The sequence below is a fragment of the Calypte anna genome, chromosome 8 (genome assembly GCF_003957555.1).
Source record: "Calypte anna isolate BGI_N300 chromosome 8, bCalAnn1_v1.p, whole genome shotgun sequence".
In the NCBI taxonomy this organism is placed as follows: domain Eukaryota; kingdom Metazoa; phylum Chordata; class Aves; order Apodiformes; family Trochilidae; genus Calypte; species Calypte anna.
In genome coordinates, this window is record NC_044254.1 from 8,678,749 (window position 1) to 8,698,227 (window position 19,479).

The 19,479-nt window shown below is 39.0% G+C and overlaps 1 protein-coding gene across 1 annotated transcript in view; it reads left to right on the forward strand.

Annotated features, from left to right (window-relative positions):
* PTPRC (protein tyrosine phosphatase receptor type C) overlaps positions 1-19,479 on the forward strand; it is a 58,828-nt gene that overhangs the window by 20,137 nt on the left and 19,212 nt on the right. Inside the window, 14 exon segments of the mRNA XM_030455301.1 lie at positions 12,896-12,973; positions 13,823-13,918; positions 14,273-14,299; positions 14,727-14,813; positions 14,816-14,851; positions 15,541-15,627; positions 16,946-16,978; positions 17,741-17,811; positions 17,813-17,950; positions 18,254-18,259; positions 18,291-18,324; positions 18,327-18,356; positions 19,118-19,210; positions 19,213-19,270. Coding sequence (XP_030311161.1) covers positions 12,896-12,973; positions 13,823-13,918; positions 14,273-14,299; positions 14,727-14,813; positions 14,816-14,851; positions 15,541-15,627; positions 16,946-16,978; positions 17,741-17,811; positions 17,813-17,950; positions 18,254-18,259; positions 18,291-18,324; positions 18,327-18,356; positions 19,118-19,210; positions 19,213-19,270 — 874 coding nt within the window.

The following is a 19,479-nucleotide window of genomic DNA, read 5'->3' on the forward strand; positions in this document are numbered from 1 at the left end:
TTTTAATTTGATTGTCTTTTATACCATCTGCTGTGGTCCTAGAGGACTGGCTGCTCATCCCCTAACAGAGACACATTTGTCCTGGGTAGGGAATTCCATTCCCTGATCACTGTGTTCCTTATTTTCTTGGGAAATCACTGATCTTTGTGAAGGTTTTTGTTGGCTGTGTTTACCTAAAGAAGGCCAATAGTTTCCTGCCTTATCTTTCACTACAGTATTTCAGATTGCTTTACACTTTTCTTGTTGCAGATAGTGTTGGTCTGTTCTTAATTTCTTTGGGTCCTCATTATGTAAATGTACATAAAGACCATAATTTATGTCCATAAGGAAAGAAAAACATTTCATTAAATGTGTTAAAAATGCACAACTGATTGATTTTGCAGCAAATGTTAGAATGGGCAGAACATTATGCTTTCTTGACCATGCAGTTTCCAGGAGAACAAAAATGTTTTACAGCAACGTGGGAATCTAGAAGATAGAATTTTACTTATTAATAGATTTTTCAGACCTTCTGGATTTGAGGGTAATCATGAAAATACTGAATGAAATGTTGTAGTCTCTTTGAGTTTTGGGTATAGTGGCCTTTATTGCCTTGCTCATGCTGGGCACCATTATAAATTGTCTTTCCTTTTCATTTAACATGAATGGAACCACCTTAAAATTTTCAGTTTGCAGTGTGAAGTGTTATAAACCCAAACAGAGACTGAGTTTGGCTGTGGGTGCTGTAGACTGGAGGGTTTCAGTTCAGTTCAGATAAACAGCTCAGTTTCTCCAAACCCTCTTAGCATCGCACATGTTGGTGCAGAGCAGCCCATGGAAGAGCAGGTGATTCCAGACAGGAGCTGCTCTACATCCAGCTGGTGGCAAGCAGAGGAAAGCTTCATGTGCCTTCCTGAGCCAGCAGATCCCCCATTTCTATTTCTGTTGTTGCTAAGGTTGATTATAAGGGATCTGTTCCATGCTTACATGCCAGCCTATGTAGCAGTCCTGATTCAGAACATCATCTTAATTCATAGTATGGGCATAGTTCCTACTGAAATCAATGGTGAACTCGTGTAAAAGTGCTTTATTGAAGATTTACCAGAACTTTTTGTCTGGTTTTGTTTGCTCATGCTATCAGATTTCTTCAAGAGGCTTAGGAAATGCTGTGTAGGTGCTAAACAATAAGTGTGTTAACCTACACAACTGAAGAATTTACAATATATTCCCTTAGCTAAGGATGAAAGAGAAATAATTTTACCAGTTCACATGGTCATAAATAATTCAGCATTTTAACCAAATGCTGTTATAGACCTAGAAAAAAAAATCTTGCCCACATTTGCACATACTGTGTCTTTCTGCTTCAGCTTTTCCATCTGTCCTCACTAAAGACATTATACATGCTTCTTCCAAACTTCTGTATGTTTATGTGTGTATACAAACTGATGCATGTTGTACAGATCAAACTGTGTTTCTGATCTCCCACTTCCAAGTGGGAGTTGTTTTTTGCTGTTATCATGGTGGATAATCACTGATGTCACAGTATACATCATTCTTATTATTAGACACAAGAAATGTTTACAGGTCTGCTGAATTCCTTGCCTTTTGCATTGCTGTGCCTATATAAAGAGTCTAAAATTATTTAGAGCATGAAATTGGATGTTCTCTTAGCTTTGGCCTGAGGGCTTTCCCTGGGTCCCTATACTTTGAAAGGTCCATAAAATTATTTTCCTAAATAAATTCTTGTCTAGCATCTTATATAGTGTCTTTGATTTTACTTTTCTTCCCCAGGCTGCTCAGTTAATATTTTTAAAATAAATAAGAAGAAGTAGAAAAAAAAAAGGAAAATATAAAATGCTAATGTAAATAACTTGTCACATTCAAAAGATGGAAGTATAAACTGTTTGTGTTCTTTTTGCATTGAATTGTTTGAAGTGATGCTGAAATTACTGTAGTTCAAATCCTGATGGTACCTGAGCTGGAACATAGAGCACCACAGTCCCTGGCAGCAGAGTGTAGTCCTTCCATTCTGAGCTGTTATTTAAATCTCCTGACATATTTATAATACCCTGTCTGTTAGAAAAAAATGGTCAACACAGGACTTAAAACAAAATCAAAATTTTTTTTTTTGCCTCAATTTGTATGGGATTATCAGATAGATTGTTAGTTCAAATCAGGGTGCACATCCCACGTTTGTTATAAGGAAAATATCTGAGAGAGGAAAAAAAATCACACATTTAAAATGCATGTAACTGTCCAGAGTTTGGTACCCAAATTGGTGATTTAATTTCCAAAAGAAAAAGAAAAGGGGATTGAGAAACCACCTTCACTCAAAGTTTTTTATTGAATTCAGGAGCTGTGCATGCTCATTTATGGTCTGAAACCTGCTTATTATTTTTTCTGGCATGACATGAAGTATAGTTCCCTTCTTGGTAAAACTGGCTCAGATTGCCTGAAGGGATGAAGCCCAGATTTTGCAATCCAGATTTTGGGATAGTGAGAGGCTTTTTTATGTTAGTGCACAGCATTCTAGGGAGCTCAGGTTCTAGGAATTTCTCTCTGCAGCCCTATGTCCCCGTTTATGCAATCAGATAGATGTGAGTAGAGATTTTTTAATAATACTTAAGAGATCCCTTTTTTGTAAACATAACTTTAATGAATTTCTACTCACAGTGTGCCATTTTAGTAGAATAGTACCATTATCTCTACTTTGCAGGGGATATTACATAGGTTTAGAGATGGAGGGTGTGTATGATCATTCACAAGGGAGGAAAACATGGAATCCCCAGGTAGGAATCCCCAGGTAGGGTCACAGTCCCAGCTTTCCTCACACTGGCTGAGTATAAGGTGGACTTCAGGTTTTAAATAAAATACAGGAAATTTTGATCAATGTAAATACTTGTATTTTTGCTTTTCAATAAAAAAAAAATAATGATTCTACACTGAGTTATATAGGAGATAGAGAAAACCAGTTTTTAACGGGCAGGTTTTTTTCTAAAATCTATTGATACTGAATGATTTACTTTTCAAAAGATTTTTGCATGGGTAATAGTGGTAGAACTTGATGCTTATGTGATCCTTCTATCTGCTTTTTGTGAATATTTTCCTGTGTTTTAAGTTGTATCGTAGGAAGTATATAGGTGATTTAGCTGTTGATCTGTGGATAGTTTGTCAGAATATTTTATGAACAACAATAATGTTAGTTAATAAGGTATTTAATGAATGCTATTCAATTCTGATCATTTCTGGCCTGAATGTCTGGAGGCAAAAGAAACTCAGGATAGTAACCAAGTCAAGATCCCCTCCCTTAGAAGAAAGGGAGTTTGCTGGCTGCAGCTGCAGCCCCTGGAGGGCATGGAAGCTGCCCAGCTGCCCAGCAGGCAGACTTGGTATGGGAACAGTTCTCCACTGAGCTGGCTGCTTTTTTTTTTTTTTTTTTTTTTCCCCTCTCTAGTTTTTATCCTTTTAAGAAACAGAAGCTAGATGTATATCAGCCAGTGCTGGTTAGGATCTTCTCTTAATGCTGGAAGAAATCTGGGTCATGGGAGATGGCTGAGACTAGCAGGATAGTTTAGAGCATTGCTGCTTGTAGATGGGAGGGTGGGACTTCAGCTCCTGGAGCACAGGGACTGCTGAGAGTCCTGTTAACCTTGGAGCAAGAAGCTGCAGAAATACAAATGACAGATCACTGGCAAATGAAAATTTTCAGCCATGTCTTTATTCCAATTTGTGCCTTTCTGCTGCAGTTAAGGATCTTTCAATAGCTGGGGCTGTGCAGGCAGAGTAACTGACCCCAGTAAAACCCAGCATGGGGCACTGGAGATAAAGAACAATGGCATATGCATTACTCTGATGTGGAATAAAGCAGGTAGTTTTCTTCAAGCCTGAACTGCACAATCATCAGAGAATTCAATTAAACAGTCGTATCATTCTTGAGGGAAGAGAAAGTCAGATCTTCACTCTGGCTCCCATGTGCTTGTCTGAACCACAGGATCTGCTCTCATCAAAATCAGCAGCTGACTGCCCCCAGCCCTGAGCTCTGTAACGGGGATGCTTCAGTAATACCAAATGTAACTGCAGTCCTCAGATCACCACTGTTGTGAGGCACTTGGCATTTCCTGTAAGTGTATACTCAGGGCACTATCTGAGGGGCTCTGAGCTGTTTCTGTCCCCAGCCCCTACTGATGATGGTCTTGATACCAAGGTTCTGCCAGAGTGTCACAGCAGCCCCCAGGAACACCCCACAACATCTTTGCAGCAGTATTGAGTGCTGCTCTCTGATGGGTTGTGGCTTTGAAGTTCATCACACTCTAAGGCTTCATAGAAGAGATTTGTTATGGTCTCTTTTCAGAGCCTATGTGTTTTCTTTCCATTTTAAATTGTCCTATTTATTGATACTATTTTTTAGGAAAGCGAAGTATTTGCTAATCCAGGTGATATTAGTTGGACATATAGGTGTTCAAAGTACCTGAATATCAGCTATTTATCTCTGTTATCTGCACTCCTCCCTCAGCTCCCCCAGGCCACTTAGATATTTTTGTTTTGGTTGTTAATGTAGCAATAGATCAGAGAAAAAATTATTACAAATAGGAGAAGCTCATAGACAGATGTCATTTCTTGAAGGAACTGTTAATTTCTTTTTAAAAATCTTGGCCTACATCTTTTTGAAAACCACTTATTAGAGTTCCCACTGACATAACGCACCCAGTAGGTGCAGAGCTGTTGATCCAATGACTTGATGCTAACAGATCTCCTCCAACAGAAGATATTTATGATTTCACCGGAGTTTATATTATCAGTGGCTAAAATGCTGCTATTCATACAGTATTTAATTGCTTATGATTTTGACATTTCAGGTGATTAAAGATTAGAGAAATATTTCCAAGTTGTTTCTTTTCTCCAAAGCAAAGGTCTTATTTTCTGTTGCTGCCAAAATTATGTGAAAAGTAATGTGCAGTCAGGAATAGATCTGCAATACCAGACAATGCTTTTGTCTTGAAGGAACTCACAGGTAGAGAAAGAAGCAGGTCAAGTATTTAAATAAAGCATGGTCCACTGAGAGAGCCTGAGATGAAGAAGTTTACCCCTACCTCACACTCTCATCAATAATCAGCCAGGTCTCAGTTGTAGACTCTTTTTTTTCTGGTCAAAACCGTTGAGAACTGATCTGCCTTTCAGCTACTCCCAGGACTAATAGAGGCAGCAGTTGCAAAGCCCTGGGAGTAGGAATGGGGAGTACAATGTAATCATTGCACGTCCTTTGCTTCTTCTGCTTGCTGGAAAAAAAATGCATTCAGCAAATGCAGAACCAGCCTCTTGGTATCAGGAAGCTGAGCAATATGGAGCTCTTTCTGCTCATGGTAGGTGTGGGAAAGGAAGATCAAGGAAGTCACAAGAGGACTGGAAAAGTCATAATTCTAGGGGGACACTGGCTATGACAAGAGGCAAGGTAGCACAGTGGCAACATGAGTCTGGCTCTTGATTTCATAAATGCCCAAATATTGAAAATATACAAAAGGCAAAGCAAACATTAGCACTTTTTCTTTTGCACGTAGCACAAAATTGCCAAGAAAACATCACAGGCAATCTTTCATTCCTCATGTATAGGTGTTTCTTGTGGATGGTAGCCAGGGTTTCACAGTTGCAGTAACTGCTACATCAGGGTCTGATACTCTTAGAAACAATTCATACAATGATAAGTACTCCTCCCTCCAAAGCAGCCTGGACCATATCCCAAAGATTGCCACCCCTCACTGTATCATAGCAATGAAGCTGTACAACTAAAAATAATTAAAATTCAAATTTGGTGGTAAGGAATTTAATAGGGAAATTTCATGACTGCACTAGAGAAGTTGTGGTTTAGCACTAAGATAGGTCTGATTGCTCGAGCATGTGGGTGCTATGGTAACTCAGTTTCACCATTTGGAAGCACTTAAGCTCTAAACCACAGTATGCTGCACCCTCTTCCTTTTGAGTAGGGTTCTGTAGCAGAAAAACAGAAGCAAAAAGCATGAGAGAAACCACAGAGCAGCAAAGGCATCATTAGCTGTAGTCGTTCAAGTGGGTTTCTGTAAAGTCCTCCTATGAAGACCAAGGATGTCATTTAAAGTGAAGTGCAATTGATAGAAATGCCTTCCTTCTGCCTGCTGAATACACAATATTGCTGGATATTTATTTTAAGTTTGCAAGAACTGTGAAAACAGCAAAAAGTATTTGAATCACCATTTTTAGGTTTTGTTTTACTTCAGGTTTATGGTTTTGGGAAATTCTAGATTTTGTTGGCAACAAATGTTTTCGTAAAATTATTATTTCTTTGGGGAAATTTCAGTTTTTCTGTTTTTGTTTTTCTTTGGAAAAATTAAACTCTTAAATTTATTGTGCATAATATATTTTACATGTTCAGAAATGTATTATTTAATTTCAGGTTAGCTGAGAAAAAAACATTTAAGTATTTTCCTTCTTATCATTTCCTTAAGACAGACTGTATGTTAGCAGAAGTTGTGTCTGGTATTTATTTTAGCTGTTGGAACTTGACAAATTCTGATGTTGGTGCTTCCCTTTCCTGTGTTTCTCCTTCTATCTACTAACCATAAGTTCTTATTAATTCCATCCTTTTCTTCTGGCTGCTGTCCTTGTACTTGATCAGTAGTTAATTTGAATTTTTTACCTTCTCCAGTGCTGTGAATGCTGCTTAGTGCAGCCACCCATCCTGGAAGCTGGAGGTCAAGGAGAGGGTCATAAATATTCGGAACCAAGAACAAGTATTCATTTCAAAGGCCAGTTTTAATTAAAAGAAAAGAAAACAACAACCAACCAAAACCCCACACATCCTGTAGCATTTAGCTGTAGGGTCAGTGTCTTGGGAGTGAAAAAAACCTTTCTCTCCCCACATATATATATATATACTTTAAGCAGATTAAGGTTGGTAGGGAAGAGAGACAGGATCAGGCTCTTAAGTGAGGACTGCAGTGAGTTAAGGAGCCACTAAGGGGGGCAATTCTTAATGAACCTGGAAAAAAGGAACTATTTTAAGAAATTCAGATGGAAGCTGTTTCAATTATTATTTTGGGGAATCAGGATGAGTGTTACCTCATCATGGGCAAAGGAAACAATTGGCATTTTCCAATCAAAACATTTTAGAATTTCAGTTTCAACATTTTACCCTTAATTTCTGACGAAAATAAGTATTGTAAATATTGTCTGTGGTAATAGAAATGCTAATATTTATTTAGGTTTCAGTCTCAGTAAATATACAGTAAATATATAGCATGCCTATGACTGCTGAGGATTCTTTCCAGTTAGATTATGGATTATTTTGAAGTGATTTTGAGGCTGCGTCTTCAATCACCAAAAACATAGGCATTTTTTTTAGAATGTGCTGAATGTCCCAGTTACCCTGAAAGTTTCTACATATTAAACTTGAATTAGTGGTTTGTTTTTTTTTTTTCTTTTTACTCGAAGCACGTAAGATATTTTAAATGTGAACTTTATATGGCATTCTTTTAATCTATTTTCAGAAAGCAGCAGTTTTTCCAGAAAGTGGGAACACTTTGGGGTTTTTCTTTTTGAGAGTTAGTGATAAATTGTAATTCTGCAGCCTGTGATTATGAAAGCACCTCAGCATGCATGATCCTGCCTGTAGAATTTGGGGGGTCCTCTGTGGTATAGAATTACTCAGATGTTTAGGTGTTTGCTAACTTCATAGGTCTTCCCGGATTTATTTATAAAGTAGCAACGGATCCCTTTATTTCCTGTTTGTAGCAAAAAACCCCAGTAACATCTCTGGCTTTAGTGCTCTTTTACTTAAACGTCCCTTTAGCTGGTTTTGGCAGCACAAGGGAGCCTTAAAGTAGGTGTGAATTACATCCTATCCCACTTGAAGTTTAAAAATAAATCAAAGAAGGGCGGCTGGCAGCATTTTGAAAGGCTCCTCACCTTACTCACCCTTCACCTCCCACTAGGAGCTGTTCTGTTTTTTGCAATTTAGTATTGGCTTGCAGTGAAGCTGAGTAATGTCTGTGCTGTTTGCTAGAAGCCCCCCTCAAAGAGCTTTACTTCATCCAAACAAGTAGACCACATCCTGTTGCCTTCTGTGCAGATGTGAAGAGCCCTGACCCTGTTGCAGTAGTGCTGTTTGGCTGTAAAAAGAGGGAAGACAGAATCTGGAGCTTCACTTGCTGCTTTGTGTGAAGTGCTGCTTGGTGAGGGTTGCTGGGGTCTGTCCAACATGCCAAAGGGTGGAGAGATCCTGGGAAAAAGGCAGCAGCTCTGCAGAATCAGTAAGCATTTTTCCTGGCAGAAACCCTTGGCTGCCAATGGTTTTGCAGAGAGGAGGCTGAGAGGAAGCATTCCTTCCTTTGTCCCCTCCCCAGGTCTTGCAAAGGCACTCAGAGCGCAGCTGGATGCAAAGGGCCAGTTGGCATGGGATCACACTGGCTAAAATAATAATGTACCAGCAGCAGGAAGAAATCCTCCTATGGGCATTTCTTTATGCTGTGTGCATCAAGGAATGCAAGACTGCAGGACTCCTGTGCTCAGAGGACTGCCCAAGCTCCTGGCAGTAGCCTGCCCAGCCCAGCAGGAAATACAAAACTGGGTCTATTTTACCAACTGAGCAAATTAAACAGCAGAACAGAGTTAAAAGGCAGGTTCACTGCCATCAGATACTGGCGTTTTTCCCCCTATAAACCTGATAATGATTTTAAGCTCATAATGCAGATTCTAAAGTATCTCTATTTTATCAGTTGGAGTTTCTGTTGTACTATGTGCACAGGAAATGTGTCCTGGCACCTCCTTCTGCCTGAGAAAATTAAACACTGGACTTATTTGTAATGTGGTGACTTTTAACATATCCTAGGTCTAATTTGTCTTCTGTTGAGCTGCTTGGTCCTGCCAAGTGGAAAGCATTTTCACTTTACAATATTTCCTGAGAGAACATCAGAGAGCAGAACTTCTTATACAGGTGCAACCACAGCTCAGTGCTGCCAAGTGCAATCACCACTGCAGTGGTGATATGGCAGCTCCTGAACCTCCAAATGTGACCCTGTACAGCCTCTTGTCTTTGGGGTATGAAGTGTTTGGGGTTTTTTGTGGCTTGGTTTCTTAGTTTCTCCATTTACTCTTTTTGGTGAGCATTGACAGGTTTCTTCAAAATGCAGTAGTCTCATGTTTCATTCCCAAGGCATGTGTATCTTTGAGCATTCAGAAGAAAGAGTGGTCAGCTCATCTGTTTTGGGTGTATGTCATTGACAGTCTGTCAGCCCATCCAAAGCTTTTCTTTCAAGCAGTGGCTGCACTCTGTCTGCCAGCTGGTACCAGAGAGGAAAGAGAATGAGCATGATCAGCTAAGCTCACATCTGCCCGTGAGATGTGCTGCTTGGGTATTTTTGCAGGGCACCTGACTAAAGCCAGATCTGTTCAAACACTACTGATGGGCTGCAAATCTTTCTAGTAAGTCAGAAGGAGCCAATTGATGGCTAAATCAAGAAAAAGGAAAGTGAATCTTAGAGGAGTTTTTCCAGTAGTAGCAACCTTTTGTTAACTCTTCTACTTGGGTTAACTGAACCTGTACAATCTTTATTGATCTAAAAAATGTCTTATGGCAGGATGCAGTTTAAGATTTTGAGAAAAGGTTTAGGATAGTTTCTGTTTAAATCCAGACCAACTTGTTTAGTTTGGTAACCATCGGGCTTTCATAACACACAATATATTGGGACCAGACATCCTTATTAGTTTTTAAAGATATTAGATTTCAGCCTTTCTAGAAGTATGTATCAGAATATAAATGTGAGCACTTTTGACTTGAGGGTTAACTTTATTAGCCCAAGGTTAGCTCATACATATTGGAATATATTGGACATTCAAAAAAAAATAAATAAATTGTAGCAATACGACTGTTAATATTGTGGTAACATGCTCTAGTGTGTTGGCATCCTTTATTTTCCTTGAGTTTACCTAATACCTCTCAGTGAGAGAGATGGGGAAACATAGCTTCTTTGATGCTTGAGAGTTTGTTAGAGTTCTGCTGCCACCTATTGAATTGTTTTTTTTAAATGCTCTGCCATTGCATAGAATAGAATAGAATCATAGAAAAGCAGGATAGCTTTAAAATACTTAGAAGGACATAAAAGTCCCATGATATTTTGTTAAAATGTCAGTGTTTATTTGGAGAGAAAAAGGCCAATCTGGGACTGTTGTTTTCCAAACTATTTTAAGACAGGATCTGCTCTAGTTGACACTGACCTGAGCAGAGCAGTTGGATTAGATGATCTCCTGAGGTCACTTCCAACCTCAAGTTCTATGGTTATGTGTGACATTAAGCATCTGTCACCAGGAGTGAGCAATTAACCTCACTCTATATTTAAGGTAGTATCATTATTCCTAACACTTTACCAGAGAAAGGATGGGGAAAATTAAGGAATCTTAAGTGGATGACACAACCAGAAATACATCACTGTATCATAGAATCGACTGGGTTGGAAGAGACCTCAGATCATCAAGTCCAACCCTTGATCCACAACCGTTGCAGTTACTAAACCATGGCACTGAGTGCCACATCCAGTCTCTTTTTAAATATCTCCAGGGATGGAGAATCCACTACTTCCCTGGGCAGCCCATTCCAATGCCGGATCACCCTCTCGGTAAAGAAATTCTTTCTAATATCCAACCTAAACCTCCCCTGGCACAACTTAAGACCATGCCTTCTTGTCTTGCTGAGAGTTGCCTGGGAAAAGAGACCAACCCCCACCTGGCTACAGCCTCCTTTCAGGTAGTTGTAGAGAGTGATGAGGTCTCCTCTGAGTGTCCTCTTTTCCAGGCTAAACACCCCCAGCTCCCTCAGCCTCTCCTCATAGGATATGTGCTTAAGTCCCTTCACCAGCCTGGTTGCCCTCCTTTGGACCTGCTCCAGGACCTCGATATCCTTCCTGAACTGAGGGGCCCAGAACTGGACACAGTACTCAAGGTGTGGCCTCACCAGGGCTGAGTACAGGGGCAGAATCACTTCCTTGGACCTGCTGACCACGCTGCTCCTGAGCCAGGCCAGGATGCCATTGGCCTTCTTGGCCACCTGGGCACACTGTTGGCTCATGTTCAGCTTCCTGTCAATCCAGACTCCCAGGTCCCTTTCTGCCTGGCTGCTCTCCAACCACTCTGTCCCCAGCCTGTAGCGCTGCATGGGGTTGTTGTGGCCAAAGTGCAGGACCCAGCACTTGGCCGTGTAGCACTTGGCAACTCATCCTGTTGGAATCAGCCCATCTCTCCAGTCTGTCCAAGTCCCTCTGTAGAGCCCTCCTGCCTTCCAGCTGATCCACACTCCCCCCAAGCTTACTGTCATCTGCAAGTTTGCTGATGATGGACTCAATCCCCTCATCTAAATCATCAATAAAGATACTGAACAGAACTGGGCCCAACACTGATCCCTGTAACAACCTTATGAACCCTCTTTTGCTCAAATTATCTTACTTCACTTGGAAGAGGGAATCTGGAAGCATAATTTTTTGTCTCCATCATGTTTGCATTAGAGATTGGTAAACAGCTTGTAAAGCATTACTCTCTGAGCAGAATTTCATTTAGAACTTTTTCTGCAGCTCCTTTTGTTCTTTGAAATAGTTGATCTGTGTAAATGCCCACAGAAAGTTAGTTTTAGGCTTGAGCTACACCTAATGTCCTGAACCAAAATAAGAGTTGAGAAAGAGAGAGAATGGTTGGCTCTTCAGCTGATAACCCAGTTGAAGAAAGAAAAGTCATAATATAGAATTTGGAGTGACCAACTACCAGCTTTCCAACTACCAACACTGAGCTAAAAACCATGAAAATTAAAAAAAAAAAAAAAATGCTCATGGTAAATATGAGAGAATTTGCCTATTAGCTTTTATAAGGTTCCTTGGCAGCTTAGTGTATGCAGCTATATTATAAAATTACTGTTAATAAACAGTCCTATCATTCCAGTCCTACTGGAGATTTAGATGGTGTAGATAAACTGATATTTCAATATCAATGATAACCATGAAAGTTTGTGGACAGTCACAGCATGAAAAGTGTGAACGAGTGGAAGTTTGTTCCTTGCTGAAAGCTAGTGAGAGATGTCTTGAGGGAACAGGCATGCTTTCAGGATGATATTCACAATTCCTATTTCAAATTGGATGGTTTCCACAATTTCTATTTCAAACTGGAAGCTTGTAATCCTCAAAATTATTAAAACAGAATTATTAAATTATTAATAATAAAAATAAAAATAAATTATTAAAATTATTAAAAATAAATTATTAAAACAGAATAAAAGAGACAGTGATAAGAACACACATAGTTTCACCATGGCAATTTTTTGTTCTCTCTCACAACAGAAATTTTACATTACACAAATACAAAATATTTGGGTTGGGATTTCAAAGCAGAGTGTAAAAATGAGACTTGTTTTTATAGTTGTGAAAAAATCATAGCTCCCAGCTCTAGTAAGGAGAAATTTATAGCCTGGATATATGAGTTATTTGGAGACATTCTCAGATATCAGCAGAATGGTACAGGAAGTATTAGGGAAATAAATGGCTTTCAATCCAAAGCTTGGCTTTCTAGCTCTTCTGCAGTGAGGATATAGACAGGTAGGACTTTTCTTGACAATGGAATTGCTGTTGGTATCTTCTTAGAAATAATCATTCTTCATTCAGTGAAATGTCATGCTCTACTGGTTAATGGTTCTTGTACTTGAATACACTGCTGTGTGATGATGTAAAAGATTTTGGTATTGCAGAATACATTGTTAAACATGAAAACATGTAAGTAACCCACAGTCAAGTCTGCCCTGATAAATGTGGTTCAGAGAATGCCATACAAACCACTGGTCTTTTCCTGCTATAGATGAATTTCTCACTTTCATGCATTCCTCAGCTGGTAATATCTTTTCCCTGTTGTGTAACAGGAGAAGAAAATCTGGCAAATGCCAGAACTCCCTCTGTGTCACCTCCACCTGCACACTCCACATCACTCTCACCTCCAGGCACTGCTGAAGGTAACAGGACCATGGCTTTGCTGCTCTTCTGTTTTAGCTGAACTGTCATCTATTTCTGTTGAACATTGGTTACCTCTTTCACTGTTAAAGTGATCTGGTGATCTATGATGTCTGAGGTCTAACAGGAAAATGTCTTAATGGGATCAAGAGTTTTGAGGAGGTTTTTTGAGTTTTATTTTAATTATTATTAGATTTTCTTTGGGGTTTTTTGTTTGTTTGGTTGGTTGTTTTTTTAATAAATGAGGTTTTGAAACATAGGTTTGAACAGAAGCTATTAGAATTCAAGCTAAAACATGTTGGTATGAGTTCCTGTTTACCTTCGGGACACCCTTGTGGTCTCAGATGAGAGTCAGGATGAGCTGTCACAGTGGCACTTTCCTGCAATTCATGCAGAACTCCTTAGCAGATACATCAGTATCTGATGGCTGTGGGAAGAGGGTCCTTCTGGATCACAAGAAGAAACAAAACCACCCTTGCCAGTCTGGGATTTTTGTAAGCTGAACCCATTCAGCTAGTGTTTTCAAACACCTGAAATCAGTGCATGCTCCATATATTCCTAAAGAAAATCAAATCTCTCTGCCACATCCCAGACAAAGTGGTGGGAATTTGAAATTAGTGGTCTTCTAGACCTAATTGCAAGCCATGCTTTTGCAATAAATCCAACCAGATATGTTTCACAGCCTATCCAGGAATTTGAGAACAATATAAATATGTTCCTTTTGCCAGGACTGGAGGGAGAAATATAGTTTAGAGAGCATCCAGCAGCCTTTCTGCTTTCAATGAGCTTCTTGCTTTCATGCATTGCTCACCTGATGATAGTTTTTTCCCACTGTGCAGCAGGAGATGAAAATCTGGCAAACAGCAGCTCTCCCTTCCTTTCGTTACCTCCACCCACACAATCCACATCACTCTCACCTCCTGGCACATCTGAAGGTGCCATTAAATTTGGGATGGTGACACCGCTGCTCCTCTCCTGTTTCAGCTGAACTGGCTTCCACTGTAGCCTTCCTGATGCTGTCTCCATCCCTCAGACTGCACAGTACAGATTCCTGGTTCAAGGAAAAGTTATTTTTAATGTGAACTGTGTCATTCCACATATCATACCCTTAACAGTTTGGAGGTCTGATTATTGTTATATGCCATTAAATATTAGTTGGGAATGCACAGTTCCCTGGGGAAAGCTCAGCTGATAGTTGGGAGACAGGAATGGGGTTTTTGTATTTTTGGCGTATGGTTGTGTTTAATTCCTTGAAAGTTCAATTTACACTTTTTCTTTCTGTTTTTAAGGGGCTGAGTCAGCAACAACTGCACCTGGTAAGCATTTTTAATTTACATGACAGAACTTCAGTGACGTTTTTTTCCTGATCTTTTCTTCTTTCCTTTTCCTGCAAAATCTTGCAGTGTGCAATGCCTTTTCATTCAGCATGGTGAATGAAATGCATGACAGCATGAAATATGCTGTCTTAGGGGCAGAATATCTGGTTTTGAGTCATGAATCTCAGTATATTTTCCACCACAGCATTTAGCATGAAAGAGATGCAAAATAATTGTATTTTGCTGATGCCTCTTGATCCTCCTAAGCCCTTGAGCTTTTGCTCTGCCTTTGCTTAACAGCAAACTCAAAGTGCCTCAGTATGAGAACATTCCAGCAGAGCAGCCCTGTGTGATGTGCAGCTTTGTGTCACTGTTTGGCTGGGCAGCCTCTGAAGCATTAATGGAAGTGCTGTACCTCTCACCACAGGATTCTCTCCTGCAGACAACACAAACCTCTCCATCCACACAGGCTCTGTCCCTGCCATGAGACTCAGGACCCCAGCACACAGCAGCACTGAAAAATCACCACACTCACTCCCATTGCCTTCAAGAGTGCTTTATGGGTTTGCTGTCTTCCTTTAGATGCCACTTAATGCTTTCTGAACAGTAGGGAAAAGCTGAGTATTTACTGTAGGGGAAAATTAAGTCATTCAGCCTCAGGGTAGCTTCTTCCAGCTTATGGTTCATCGAATAGAAAAGGTATCTGCAATTTGTCATAGTGGCAATACCAGAATTGTTTCTAGGATCTGGTATCTGATGGCCAGATCACTACTATGAGAAACACTAAGTAATATAGTGACCAAAGTACATAATCTGGCAAAAGAGCACTACTGGAGGGCTTTTTTTCTGAGAAAGCACAGCACTATTTTATTGTGACAACACAGCAAACTCTTTCAGTTTTACCCAGTTCAAAATTATTAATGTCATTTTTATGTTGACTCCACCCTGGATTATGCCTAAATAATTACGAATAAAAATTGTCCTTGTACATTGCAAAAATCATTGGGAAGTGGTGTATTGGTGTATTTCCAAAAGCTAGCTCTCTATCTAAATCATAGCTTTCTGTTTTATTAGATATATTAATATTTTTAAGCACTCTTCTCTAAATTAAAGACATCCCAGAAGGAGAAAAAAAAACCCAAACTAAAGAGGGCAGTATTGTAAGACATTTCTGATGACATAGCCATATGAAATAATGAATTTTACTTTATAATGCTGATATGTTGTTTATTTCCTTACAGATGATTACAATTCAACATCCTTGCACAGCACCATCTCACCAGTCAGCATGCCAGCAAACACTGGGATCATCCCCACTCACACAATAGGTGACAAACCTGCACACAGTTATCACAATTATGATACTGAAAGCACAGAAAATGTGTTATAATGAGGGAATTTGTTTTGACTTTCTTTTATCAATCTTAAGCATTGAAACAGGCATACAACTGCAGTAAACTTAAGTGATTTTTTGGGAGTCCTATTAATAGTTTATGAGTAATATTAAAGACACCAGATTTGCTATTTGTTAAGCAAGTGAAAAATAGAAATTATTTCCACACAGTGGAATAGTAGGAGGGTAAATCTGTCAATTACTGCATCAGTACTCGTCTTGATATTCACAGAAATTTGCCCAAGCAGCAAAAGAAAGTATGAATACATCCACAGATCTGTGTGCTTTGTTTTCCAATGGCTTCCTGCTTGTTTCACTCAGTATTAATATTTTCTTGGTTGATATTACTGCAATTGGGCTGTAAGGAATTACTTAGGTTAATAAAATATATGTGTGTGCTTGGGCAGAGTACACTCAGGAGCTGGACTCTTACATCTTTGTAATTGTCCATCAAGTAACTGTAGGCTCTTCTTACCTCTGACAGACTGAGTTTTGATTTCAGTGGTGGGTCTTATGCCCCTGACCATCTTGGAAACCCACCACTAGATCCTCTTGGTTTATCCCCCCATTAGGAACAATATTCAGCCAGATAACTACCAGCCTGGAAGGATGCAAATCTAGGGCCTATCCTATATGAAAAAAAAGTTTATCAGTCACTTTTGGTAATACTTATACCTTAGTATATTTTAAGCAGGTGTTTTAAGGATGGAGTTCTTTGTCAAGTTCCATACAGGTTTTCTGAATACCAGCTCCTAGTTTATTTTGGGTATTCCAGTATAAAAGTAGTTGTAAAATGATACAAATCTCTTTCCAAAGTTTACAGTAGCTATGCAAAAGGTAGGTAAATGTTTTTTCTTTAATAAAAATTGATACTATGCAGTTAGCCATTCCATAGTGTACATCCTGGGGAACTGCTATAGCTTATCATACATCTGTGAGTTATTTTTAAAATGTTCTTGTGTAACTTTCTATATAGAAATGTTAGTATTAACCAGCTTGATTTGTAGAAAGTGATGTCACTGGAAAATTGTGAAAGGCACATGATTCCTAAAATATTTTAAAAATTGTATTATGTGTAATTGCTGTTCTCTTCCCTTTTCCAAATGTGAGTGAAGTGCTAAATGCTAAATACAATTACTTGCATTGAATATATTGAAGAGATGTAGCCAGTACCATTACCTTCCTCCAATGCTCTGTGAAAAAACACCAAATACAAACCTGCTGACATCTTCATTTGTTTTCCCTCCTTATAGAAGCTTCTGTGATGACAACTGAAGAATCCTGTGGTAAGAACCAAACCTCTTGCTTTTCTCAGTCCTGAAATTTGATCAAATCAATAAATTGAAATTGGTAAAACTGACCAGTTAGTATCTCAGGTGATGTTATAAACTGTCTTTCTATTCTGGAAGTTTAGGAATAAAGTTATTAACATTTCTGGTCTTCTCATCTCCTTTTATAGTTCTGTTAAATTTCCCTGCACCAGGTCGTTGGTACCAGGGCTGTCTTCATTCCACTGAGCCCTCTCTTTCCCCCTCATGCTGATAACCACCTGCTGCAAGCTGCAGTTCATATCTCAAGTAATTTGAAGATTGGACATTGATTTATCTCTCTTCAGAATCAGAGACCATTCTACAGACTTTCAGGAATAGACTATAGGCATTATTTACTAGATGGTTATGAAATGCTTTGAATGAGAAAATTTGAAATTTCTGTTGAAACAAAAGAAGGAATGTGTCAAAACAAGGTATTTCACCTTGAATGGACATTTTAAATTAATGCAAATCTGGGTCTGTATTGTTCATCTTTTAGTACTTTAGTTTTCTCAACTAGAGAATGATTTGAAAGAATATTTTCCTAAGAAAATGTTCTACTTTGACTAGACAATTTTTTTAAAGTAAAAGATAAAATAAAAGTACAGTAAGGAGCAGCTGATTTTGCTTTATTTTTTGTTTCTTAAAACACATGATGCTGAGGTTGCCATAAAACAATTAGCTGTTCTTAGAAATGTCATAAAATCATTGTTTACTATTTTATCTTTTTTCTTTTAGATGATATTGCCTATCACATAGAAAATACAACAGATCAAAATAACATGGCTACAGTTACACTAAAAAATCTCAAAACCAAACAGACAATATTTTATTTTGGAGATTAACCAGACCTTAAGTGTGAATTCCAGCAAACTTCTGTTGCAGAGATGCACGAGATACACAGTTCAAGTTGAAAAATGTCCAGACAGATACCTTACTATTCACCTGGTAGGTATAGAAGGGAATTTATTTTCTCATTGCAAAGGGAAAAGGGCAACTCTAACTACTTTGGGCATATGGAGCAACAGCAAGACCAGACATTTACTGGATATTTTGTTCAACATCAGCATTGTCCTAATCTCATGTAGGCTTTTTCCATTTTACTTCCATTTCTTGTTACATTCTTTGTATATCATTCCTCACCAGTTGTATCTTCGTATTGCAGAACAAGTCAACAAATATAAAGAACAAACTTCTATTTCAAGTATCAATATAGGCAATGTCTGGACATATAATATTATTCCTTTTCAGACAGCAGCAAGAATCTTTTCAAAGTTGGGCTCAAACAAGCACATCTGCAAAGTTGTGCTGGGACAACTCATTGGCTGTGCTAATGTGACTGTGAGCTGCAAAGGTGAGACACTTCTAAGATATTCCTTGAATTTGATTACTTATTTCCTTTATTATTAAAAGCAATGTTTATGTTGTCTGTTAATGAGAGGCCAGGAGGTTAAATCAATTGTGCCTGTTTTAGAGAAGAGCTGCCCAGAGTTTTTGCATTGCCAGGTTGGAGCTACTGTCCCTCAGTTGTGGGGCTACTGAAGATCTGGGGCTTCACAAATTAAAGCTTCACCAAACTTCAGGCTTCTGAAGAGTTTGAGGTCCTGCCTGATGATCTGAAGGGGAGCTGAGAGTTTGGAAATCCTGTGGTCTTTGGGTCTGGTCTGAGCCCATCTCTTGCAGACTACCCTGCAGCTGGCTCTGCAGGCTCCTGGATGGTGAGGGTCCAGGATCTCTGCTCTTGGAACTGGCCAGCCTGAGGAGGCTCTGGCTCAGAAGGCAGAGTAGGGAAGATACAAATGCTGGATGTTCTCGTGTGTCTCAGAAAAAATGATGTATGATGTGTCACTCCCCTCACTCCCATGAAAGGTTTTGATTTCGGTGGGAAAAATATATTCTTAGAAAGTCAAATCATATGAGCTTTTATGAAAAGTAAAGATCTGTGCAAACTAAGTCAGTGTAATCCTAGTGATAGGATTAAGTTGTACACTTTTAACTTTAGAATATTATGATAGTTTATTACAAATTATATTGGTAAAAGAAAATCCTAGTTAAAATGATACCATGTACATTTCGAACCGTGAAAAATATTGATAAAATTATTTGTGTCTATAGGTTTAGCCTTTGTAGCCTTTGTAGAATTAAATAAAACTTGTAAAGAGCTGGACTCTTTATCACCCAACCATGAGTACAATTGCACTGGTACTGTACATTTTTTGAAAATGAGACTGTCAACCAAGCCTTCAGCATAGCAACAGATTATGGTGGGTAAGTGTAATGCTTATTTTTGCTTTATGTTCTACTTCTGGAATTCCCTACCTAAATACCATTATCTGTGTTTCCTGGGTTGAACATATATTTTGAGCAGCCTGCTCAGCCACTCTCCAAGTCACCCTCAGCTCTGCCTACCTGGTCTCCTGCCCTCGTGGTGTTTCTTTTCACTGCAGTCAGTCTTCCTTTCCTTCTCCAGCCCCAGT